This window comes from Ornithodoros turicata, chromosome 2 (genome assembly GCF_037126465.1).
Source record: "Ornithodoros turicata isolate Travis chromosome 2, ASM3712646v1, whole genome shotgun sequence".
Classification (NCBI taxonomy): domain Eukaryota; kingdom Metazoa; phylum Arthropoda; class Arachnida; order Ixodida; family Argasidae; genus Ornithodoros; species Ornithodoros turicata.
Window position 1 is genome coordinate 121,279,761 of NC_088202.1, and position 11,064 is coordinate 121,290,824.

At 43.2% G+C, this 11,064-nt stretch overlaps 1 protein-coding gene across 5 annotated transcripts in view; it reads right to left on the bottom strand.

Annotated features, from left to right (window-relative positions):
• LOC135386016 (bromodomain adjacent to zinc finger domain protein 2B-like) overlaps window positions 1–11,064 on the bottom strand; it is a 45,901-nt gene that overhangs the window by 33,481 nt on the left and 1,356 nt on the right. For 3 of the 5 annotated variants that reach the window (XM_064615716.1, XM_064615715.1, XM_064615713.1), the window contains exons 2-9: window positions 10,124–10,180; window positions 9,887–9,969; window positions 6,516–6,716; window positions 5,404–5,532; window positions 5,106–5,174; window positions 2,216–2,321; window positions 1,912–2,128; window positions 219–695 (exon numbers count right to left, since the gene is read on the bottom strand). In XM_064615716.1, coding sequence (XP_064471786.1) covers window positions 219–695; window positions 1,912–2,128; window positions 2,216–2,321; window positions 5,106–5,174; window positions 5,404–5,532; window positions 6,516–6,716; window positions 9,887–9,956 — 1,269 coding nt within the window. In that variant the 5' untranslated portion in view covers window positions 9,957–9,969; window positions 10,124–10,180. The remainder of the gene's footprint in view (window positions 1–218; window positions 696–1,911; window positions 2,129–2,215; window positions 2,322–5,105; window positions 5,175–5,403; window positions 5,533–6,515; window positions 6,717–9,886; window positions 9,970–10,123; window positions 10,181–11,064) is intronic. The other 2 variants (XM_064615718.1, XM_064615717.1) reach the window with 2 other exon arrangements.

Genomic DNA, 11,064 nt, shown 5'->3' on the forward strand with positions numbered 1-11,064 from the left:
GTGTTTACACTGTTTGTTTCACTGCACGGCACTCCCGCAAAGACCTTATCGTTAGATTTCACTGCAGTTGCGTCCCTAACACACGTAGTAACATCTTGCTGTTTCCATTGCAACAAATACGAAGCATAACGCATCATCACACTTCCTTTACAACTCAGTTACAAACTGATTCAGTTATATTCACGGGATAAACGGCAATAAGCAAGCATCGGGCATACCTGAGCTCCCAGAGCAGCAAACAGGTTCCCCAACACCGCAGGAGGTGGCAGCAAAGAATCTCTGCTCTTCCTCCCTCTCCTTCGGGAGGGCACTTGCTGTCCCCTGGGCTGTCCAAGACTCGCAGTAAGTGTCTCCAGGATGTGCATCTGGTGGAGACCCGGAGAAGGCGTTCCAGACTGGGAGGACCTGGGGGTGGGGGGACGACGATTGCTCGGAACAGGGGTCAGTGTGACCTCCGGCGACAGGAAGGTAGTTGATGCACCCTTCTTGACGCACAGGTCTAAGGGTGCAGCTCCTTCTGCTCCGCACACTGCAGACGGCGGTTCTGTGCGGGTGGTCGGCTTGCTCTGTGGAGCTGCGTAACCCGGTACAGAGTGCGCTGGACTTGGAAAAAGAGAGGTGCCCGCGGAAGAGAGCCGACCACCGTCGTTCAGTTCCGACCCAGGAGGCTGCTTGGATGAAGCACCCTCAGTTGGCTGCAGAGTTTATAAAACCATCATAAAGCGAATGCAGGGGTGGTAGACACAGGCACAGAAGAAGCACGGGAACGCAAGATTAACTACGTTAGAAAGCATAAAGACACAGTTTCAATGGACAGATCACCACTGAGTGCTCCGAGTGCGACACAGAAAAACAGCCATGTACCCAGGAGAGAGAGAGAGAGAGAGAGAGAGAGAAAAAAAAAGAAAGGCCACAAAATCCCCCAGTGCTGAGTAAGAGCGGTAAAACAAGACAATACGGACACAAGACACGCACTAGACTTCAACCAAAGCAATTTCATTGATGAAACAATCATATTTATACCCAAAGGTGAACCCTTTCCTGTAGCAGATGCTACCAGAAGGTGCTTATGAACTAGTTCTTATCCAGAAAGTTCCTGAATGAATGCGTGTAATCAACTGAAGCTTTGCTGATGCCAGCTAGAGCTCCGCACGGGCATGGGCTGACGAAATACGCCAACACCACAGACCGGGCCGACAAAAGACACCAGCACGCCGGGCCGGGCCGGGCCGACAAACATGTTCAGGGAGTAGGGATCAAACGGGTCACGCAGCTAATTCCACGCAATGGAGGACTATATCATCAGGTGCTTGCGTCATTCCTGTGCATACATTGGCAAAAACAAGCAAGGGACGCTGCATTATGTGTACGATTCGACCCTCTATAACATTCTCAACGCCACTTTACACTGCTCCTGACTCCTCACACATTTCACAGTCAGGTTCGCAAAGCTTGGTGAGAGCGGTAAGGATTGGGAGAAGGAGTTTGTCGACAGCATCCTCTACCACCATAGAAACTTGGTAGTGTAACGATAATGCGCTTGCCCGAGTGCGTTCTAGATTTAATTTGGTGTCTTACTGTTCTGGTGTTAAACCGACAGTTCTTGTATGTTTGTGGCCGTGCCTTCTCTCCTTATAAATTTACTTATAAATTTGTTTGACAAGAGCTTGAAACGCGTACATCATGGTTGGAAATACTACCCCGCAATCTACGCGCTGAGTCATTGGGGCAGGCCAGGCCGGGCCCTATTCGCTGAGGTCCGGGTCCGGGCCGGGCCGTTTTTCGATGCACCCGGGCCCAGAAAAGTCGGCCCGTGCAGGGTTCTAATGCCAACTGCGTCATCAGCAAAGCTTCAGTTGATTACACGCATTCGATTAAGGACAAGCAATGTAATGTGAATTAATGATTCACCTGTAATGCTAATGAAGGCTCCTTCCTTGGTGTTCGCCTACCCCTCTTTAACATTGGCGACTGACTGTCCATCCTGTCCCTAATGGGAGATGAGAGGCTTCCTCTGCCCCCTCCATCGTTGATGCTTGAGATGGTCAATTCGGCAGAGCTAAGCCGGGGCAGGAAATGTGGTGGTAAGGAAGGTGGAAGCTTTGTAGAGGATCCAAGTGACTTTTCCCTGGAAGAAACAACTTGAGCTGTGAGCATCACAGAGCACTTTACTAAAGTTTAATGTGAGACAGAATTTCTACAGAGATCGGCTTACTTTGCAGAGTTCGTGAGCATATCTAGATGCATGTCCAGATGCTTTGGAGATCTTGAATGTGCGGAAGGTGGGAGCATTTTGTTAGAAGACTGAGACCCATTCAACCCTGTAGAAATAGCCGCAGAAACACAAAGCAGTGAGCATTTCAACCAAATTACTTCAAGCCCTCACATACTAATGTTTTTTTCCACATTGTGAAAGCATCAGAAATGGAAAAATCAGCGCTTGTGCCTCTAATGCAGTGACCATACATCTCAAGTCTAATGATTAAGTATTTAATGGGGTTGCAACATCGTAATACGTGTGGTTCATTACATGATGCACAGATAGAGGAAAAAGCAATCATTTCTTTTATGTGTCGCACGTGACGAGATTAAACTGGGTAAACTTGTATATAGATATCACATATATATATGTCTCTTATTATAGATAAACTTATATATAGATAAAAGTTCCCACTGGGTCCTCTGTCTTATATGTACTTGCTGACATTTACGTTCATGTGAAACCAAAATTCTAATTCAAAAATCTCTCACATCAGAGGAGCGAAAGCTATGACCGTTCCCATTAGTAGCCATAAGCACCCGACGTTTTTTCCACTGCCTCACTGGCGGAGACGACTGCAGCGACGGATGTGTTCCGGTTATTGCAGTCCCTGTTTTCTATGCATCAAGTACTCCCACTGGTGTAAAATTTGAAATGCAAATTCACTTTGACAAAAATAACCACCTTTTACATTTATCTGGGATAACTTGGGACCAGTGATGGGCAAAGCACCTCATAATTGTACATTTGGAGTAAAATACCAAGTACCTGGTGTCAGTAATACTTTAAGTTGCCACGACAGACTAAACAAAAACTTGTGTTTGTTTAGTTTCGTATAATCAATCAACTTCGCTCAGGGACTCAGTACGCAAAATATAAGACTGTAAATGCTGCCCTTGAATATTCTGCTCTTGCGCAACTTTTTAAGAGGAGCCGCAAAACTCCGTAGGTTCAGATTCTCCAAGTGTAAGTGACATCATCGAGAGCTGGCGTTCTCTCTCCTAGCAACAGCACGAGCGTCTCTGCTCTCCACCGAACAGCGGACGTCTGCCATCAGCTATGGTGAGGAAACAGAAATCGAACTTCAGGAAGCAATGTTGCCTGATGCGTTGGCAAGTTGGGGACCACATAACGTCATACTCCTCAAAACTAGAAATCAATTTTATGATATAGTACTTCCACTGTTCCCACTGAATTTCGAAACAAAGATTCGAGGGCCTTTCAGGCTCAGCCGTCATTTTGTCTGGGATGTAAAACACAGTCTATGGCCAGGCCTTCAATATTTCACAAAAATACTTCTAAGCTACAGGTACCACATGGAACAATTCTAGGGTTTTCCAGACCAGGGTATTCAAGGGTTTCAAGGACCAGTGGGAACCATGTACTTCCGCGTCACATAAGGAAACAATATTTTTGGAGAACACTGTACGAGACACTTGGACTGCAGCGGCAAAAATTTGGTAGGATTACGAAGATACGATATCTACTCCATAGTACAAAGTACCACACTGCGAATGCACTTAAAGAAAGTACAAAGTATAAGGCAAAGCACTTTAAAGTACTCATCAAGTACACTGAAAATTTAGTATATATCACTTAAGGTTTCACTGCTTGGTAGTTGCCAAAAGTGAGAATAATTAAGCTTTGACAGTTTTGCAAAATTTTAGCAAGCACTTCTGGAAGGTGGTAGTCGTGAAGCCCTGTCAGTTCACTGCCCACACATGAATATGAACTGAACCAGACATCATAGTTTGCTGTGCTACTGAAAGTATAATGATGTCCTGACTGATCAGTCTGGCCAGTTCGCAGTGTTCTGGTGCTAACCTCTGGGTACAATATGCAAGAAGGAATAATTTCAGGGGGGAAAACCTGAGTCAACAGAGAGCAGTCCAAGCTGGGCATTTGGGTACTTCATGAGAAATTACAGTACAAAGTACAAATACTCAAAAATGTACATAAAGTAGCACTTGAATACTTTGTACTTCAAGTACTGCCCATCACTGCATGGGATGAAGTGTTGCAACCCCTTTAAAACAGATCACAAGTCCATGATCAACTCTCACTTCTGTGCTCTTTGTGAAACAAGTTAACAGAAACGACTTCCCGGATTCCCTGTTCTCCAACAGCCATTCATCAATAAACTTTCCTGAGAAACCCTACCAATGCTTCTCAGCAATCCATGGTATTACATAGTAAACCCTACCCTGAACCTAATGTTTTAAAATACTTCCAGAAAATATTGTTGCTTGTTTCTTGAACTACATTTTTTTTATGTCGCACCAAAAATCTGAGCCTCATCACATCTAGCCTCAAGCAGCAAGGGCACTACATCGCATGCAGAGCATCTGAAGTTGCGACACGGTGGCATTGCTTCTGAAATAGGACGCGTGCCAATATCTGTAACTTGCTAAGAAACATGAACATCTGCAAACTAAAGGGGAGACGGGTGTAGGCATCTTGACATTGTTGCCGAGGTGGGTCATAGAAACAGGTGTTAGCACTGCACTGAATATGGTGTGACTATGTAGCAAACAGAACACTACCCATATGGATGCAAGCTCTTGCCTGCTCTGAAAAGCAAGAAGCCGAGTCATCCAAAATTTTTATTTCACACATGTCGATAATGCTTGACAACAAAGTCCCAGGCTCATAAATGAAAGACAGAACACGCACGAAAACTGCAACAAAGCTGCGTCTTACGTCTTGCAGACTAACACATTGGGCGAGGCACCCTTGAGAGTACGATAAACTACCCAGTGAATGTAAAAACAAGAGTGTAATGGGTGTAAGCTGGACAGCAAGGTGCCCTTGACCTGAGAAGCAAGAGATACCCATCAGTGCATACCTGACATTTTGTAATCAAGGTGCAGCTCAGAAGGTTTGGAATAGGCGTGCCCGAGCATTTCCTCAACTACTGGATGTAGTAAAGAAGTGCAAAAACCGTGGTTAGAGAAAAGCAGAGAAAAGGTTAAGCTTCAGAGTCTGTGAATCATCCCATGTAATTACACTGGCAAGTGAAAGAGACGTGCAGGCAGGAAGTGAGAACGTGAAAGGGGGTGAGTGGGTGGGTAACCAAATTCAGGGTAGAATAGCGACCCCACGAAGAAAGGAGGGAAACGTGTGCTCCCCCGTGAGCAACTCACTCCGGCGTGGTTGTGGTGAACTCCTTGAACCGTGATCGAGTTTGGAACTTCCGGCCAGATCTGGAGGAAGCCCCTGACGCAACAGTCCTGCTAGAGCCATGCCTTGTTCAGCAGATGACCACCAAGCACCTGGCACACGAGGAGTACGCGTTATCACATGAAGCAGGGCATGCACTTCAGCTTCCAGCAATCACACAAATATGTTCGTCCGAGAACACTTTTGCCTCTCTACCGTACCCTATCAACCTTACTGCAGTAGGTCACCAATAAGTACCTATTCCTATCAGTTTGCAGTGCATTTTTGAATAACGCAGCTTTACAAGTTTTCGCACTGCTCCCTGAAACAAAAATGTGCACGAAACATGCGTAAAACACAACCTGGGGTCTACACTCTATATTTATTAGGGACTCGATATTCAAAAGGAAAGCTGAAGGAACATTGCCTATTTGATTTCATTAGACATTTCAGGTGCATTGCATCTTGTGTTTGTGCTGTCTTTCCAGCAAAAGTGTTGCTGACAACATCTGGAGGTCACCTAAACTTTATAATATTAACCGGTACATAAAGAATATGTCACTCTGGGAGTACTGTCACAGCGCAATCAAATTAAAACCTAGATCTATTGTAATGTAGCCCAGCATCACATAAAGCACATACATTTACTACTCACAGTAGGAGTTACCACATATACTGTGGTAACAAGTCAACATTCCACTAACAATAATGTGAAACAAGCTTATTCTTTCAGTATTGATATTTGCCCGTTTCTGATCTGTTTTTGTAAAACAGTGCATGTACGGACAAGATTTTGCTGCAGTACAGTTGGTCGTTCTCATATGTGCAAGACAAAAGATGTCTGGGCCCCTGCCTCTTGGGTGCCTCTGGCCCTCACCTGCAGGTTGATTGTTGTTGCCGATAAACTTTCATTCATTTATTCGAGACAGTTTTACCAATCTTCAGGTCAGTGTAACAAAGAACGCTGTTCCAATAATATTGCAAAGCCTAATTCCCTCAAAAAGACCTAAGACATCAGAAATGACAAAGATAACAGAAAAAGGTCTGGATAAAGAAGAGAGACAAGAGAGAAAGACACAGAAGGCCATTGACCAACCTGGAGAAAGTGGCGCAGTGGGAGCATGTGTGGTGGAACGTGAGGCCATCCCTTCCAAAAGGGAGTTGGGCGGGGAAGGGGCAAGGGGAGGCTGAAATGCCGAGCCTCGGCTCAGGAGGGGGAATGGGGAGTACGGGGCACCTATTGGAGGACCCCCTCCTCCACCCATTGAAGAAGGGGTGAAGGCAGTTGGGCTCATGGCTGGGTTCAACCAGTAGAAAATGGTGAAGGAAAGGACAGAAAGAAGGAGCAAGAAGTTATTCTTAGAACTCTGAAATAGGAGAACTAGTTCCTTCACTGTTTGGGAAATGTGCAATTTACATAACCGAAATGCTGTGCAGCTTTCCGGTGAGTTAAAAGTAGTATTTCGAGTTAGGCTTCCTGCACAGCTGCAAAAACAATTAACACAGAGAGAAAAAGAAATATATAAAGGAAATGCATCTGTTATGTGCATAGTGGTTATTCATCATCACAGTTGCTGTTGGTCATGTTTTCTAAAGTTAAAAAGAAAATGATGATACTGTCCTTTATGGAATGCAGGTAACCAAATGACAGGAATGTTCAGGCACTTTACAATGCAGATTAGTTTAGCAGACTAAAAGGAACACAGGTGCTTTGGATGTTTTGGAACACAGGTTCAAAAGTAATAGCTCAGCAAGAAAAGCATGCACTACTGTGCATGTCACTGTTCTGCATTATGGTTAATCAGAAATGTACACTAATACAGTAAATTTACTTACAATAAATATAATGTAGAAGCTAGGTTCTACCACAAAATGATGATGACAATGAGCTGCTGTATTTTTTATGACATGCGATCTACTTCCTCCAAACTGTTGCTGCACCTACAACCCACCATAGTGTCTTATTTGATGCGTCAAACAAATAACATAAACCTGAGATTTGGAAATGTTGCACATCCAGGTGCAATATGAGCACGAGACATCTGCATGCACTGCAACAGAACAGTATATCGCGTATCCAATATGGTACTCCATAAAATGCGCAGCAAATCTGGACACCAGTGTGAAGTCCCTGTCACCCTCATTTCTTCACTAATGTCTTCTACATTGGATACGAGTATGCTGGGTAAAGTATGAGCATTCGTGTAGAGATACAGTTAACTACTTTCATCAACTATTGTGTGCTTGGGTCCCCTATTTGATATGTAACTAGGGTTCTGGGTTTTTGGACCTACCCCAAAAAATCCTACAACTTACACTGGCAAGACCGAAATGAATTCTGATTTATCTGAAGAACTCTGCTTTTGAGGGGCCACGTCGTGATGACTGATTGATGTGGTTTGTTTCTTTTTGTGTCGAGTTTGCCTCGTCTCCTGGATAAGGAAGGGTGGCTCTCCTGACACAAATCTACTGTGCAGCAGTCTTTAACTTAACAATGCGTGAAGCATAATGTGGCATAATGTGGGTGAACTCCATCCTTTCCCGCAGGCATCTCGACATTGGAGTCACAGAATATAGAGTACCCTACTTAGTGACTCTACTCAACATGAGAGTGTTTTGAGGTGATTTCAGCCATTTGCCGGGTCTACTTGGAAAACACCCAGTGCCTGCTGGTTTTCCTTTTTCTGTGAGCCATGCTTCCCTACTCCTCAGGGTGAACAATGGAGCACATCCAATATGCAACTTGTCCTGTTGAAAGGGCAGCTAGTTGTTGCAACGCAAACAGTAAGATGAGACACAAGCGAAAGCTGCACAGCTAGTATGTTAAGGAATACATGGATTTCGAGATGTTCGCATTGCCGGCTCAGCTTAGTAGACTGGTGCGGTGGGGTAGTTGGTGATGATAATAACTTACATTACTCATGTTAAGCAGCAACAGCACAGACACGGATGAACAGAACAGGACTACTGGTTTAGTCTACAGGGCTACTGCTTTACCAGGACTACTGCACCAGCACTACACCAGGACTACTGAAAAAAGCAGTAGTCTTGTTTTGTTCGTCCATGTCTGTGTGTTGCTGCTTAACATCAGTTATATGAGCCAGGTGAGCATGATACTGATGTAGTTGTCTGCAAGTTCTGCTGCATAACAGCAAGAATTTTTTTACAAAGATGGCTCTCATTCATTTTGTGAGTATGTTCTTTCACAACTATCACTTTTTCTCCAAATTTTGGAGACAAACTCATATTTATAAAACAGATGACAAAAAATTGAATTCTCAGAGAATAACAAACTAAAAAAAAAACTCTGCAACATGCTAAAAAATAAACACAGAAAACTTAAATATAAGCAAGCACTGAATACAACAAATACAACACGGGAAGTTTAGTTCAATTGGCTTCACAAGCACAGCCTTATGTCTCTCATCTTTTTTTCTGATCTACCTCTCTCTCCCTTCACATGTGTGGCAGATTGCTTCTTTCACTGCACTGTCTGTTGTAATGTGGAAGTGTGGATTTTGGATAGCCAGCAATAAACAAAATAACATGGGCTGCCGTTGACATTTACGCTGAACACTCCAGAGGTTTCTACGGCACATATATATTTTTCGGTCCTTTCTTACAACTTCTTATGCTACATAATCTTGGCAGAATTGCTTCTCGTGCCATTAGAGAAACAAAATAAATCATTTCAGTTAAATGCTAGAAAACAATAAAATTGAAAAGCAAATAAAAGCAAGCATTAAATTTTTTTTATTGAAAAAAAAAAAAAAACATTTTGCCAGAAGTATTTCAAAGCATTGCCTGTATGTTTCAAATAAGACGTTCTATGAGGCGATATCGTGTATGCCATGCCGTGAAAAGCATATCCGGGAATTGTGAAGTAGAGCAAAAGTTCTATTTTTGCTAAACATGCTTCATGTAACAGAGAGAGCAGCGAGGGAGCAGGAGAGCTGGTGGTACTGGATATCCATACTTAGGACCCTGAGATTGGGAGAACATGGAGATTCATGTTGTGTGTGTCTTTTTTCTGTTCCCTCTATCTCAGGGTTCGAAGTAAGAATACTGTAAACGAATATCTATTCGCGATGTAATAATTTTCGCAAATCGTGCATTCAGTCATTTGGAGTGAAGTTATTTGCGAGCGTTTAATTTTGCGATTCCAGGGCCGTTTCGTTTCGAGGGACAAAAGTCTAGCTGTGTTGGCGAGCACATTTTTTCGCAATTTTTTAGTGGTCGCGAAAATTATTACATCGCAAATAAAAATATGTTTACAGTACCTCAGTGTACTACACACTGCTGTATTGAAACGCAGAACATCGTGTGACATCTTTTGAGCCATAATCGTTGTATGTCACCCTTGCAGCTATTTAGACGCAGTACAACTTAAACCTTGGGGCACCGGTGACAGCCACACAAGGTTAAGCATGATGTAATAAAACACTGAAGAAACAACTCCTTGCTTACCTAAAAGGGCTGCTGGGTCAAAATGGTTCTTGACAGAGTTAGCTGCTGAGTTCTGATTTGTATTGTCCATTTTGACTTCCCTTCTGCAGTACAGAAATACACTGCTCTATACATACAACCAGTAAAACTACTTCAATCATAAGCGCTAAAAGAGGCACATTGAAAGGAAGATTTGAATAGGAATGATATGATCACAAAGCTAAGAAGAAGGAAAAATGGCACTAGCATGATACCTACCTAGGAGTCACAGAATTGAAGTAAAGTACCCATATTTCACTGTTTTACCATTGTTGCCTGTAAAGCACAAAAATATACAAATACAAAAAGTTGTGAGAGGAAATTAATTCACCTCATGCGGGTCACCACAGGTGAAAGCAAAAATGAAACAAGACTAGGCGCTGTTCCTGCTTTATGCATGGGGCTGCAAAAGTGCAGCTTGGATGTATTGTGAAATGTCTGCAAAAGTTTAAATCTGGTACATTTGCCTTCTGTCTTTCCTATGCTATCTCTGAGGTACACAACAACAGCACTGCAACAAGTAGCAACATTAAGGGATATGCACAATGCTAACCGAATTTTTAAAATGTACAGAAGACGGACAATCTCAAGATGCATCGTCATCAGAAACAGCACGATTACAAGATGATCTGTGTAGTGAATAGCACAACAAACTTTTTTTTTTTTTGCTTGTAGGTATGACTTGCATGTTATTTAGAAAACTTGCTTCATTTAGACACAACTTTCTTCAACATAAACGCACAGAAATCACATATTCGGAAGTGTTAAATGTTAGCTAAATCATGATTACAACGGTATGGAATATGGAACGGGAAAAGTTCGCACTGAGTGCGAATTAAGCTTTGCTGTGATTGTACACACGGAACTACACTAAATGCTACAATATCTGTGGGCAAATGGGTAGTCAGGGTCACATGACGACAACAAATTAAATTGCATTTCGGAGCCACTCGCAAGGTGAACAACACTCAATAGCTTCTCCGCGTACTGACTTCGATGTAGGAGACTATGACCGAGGTGCCGTTCACGCACTCATTGGAGTCTATTTTCTCCGCTTTTCCCGTGTAATCCATATCTTTTGAAAGATCGTTGCAAATTCGTACTTCACGCAAACACACGCATCGTGTAAAGCATTAACATTACATTGGGAAGCATTGTTA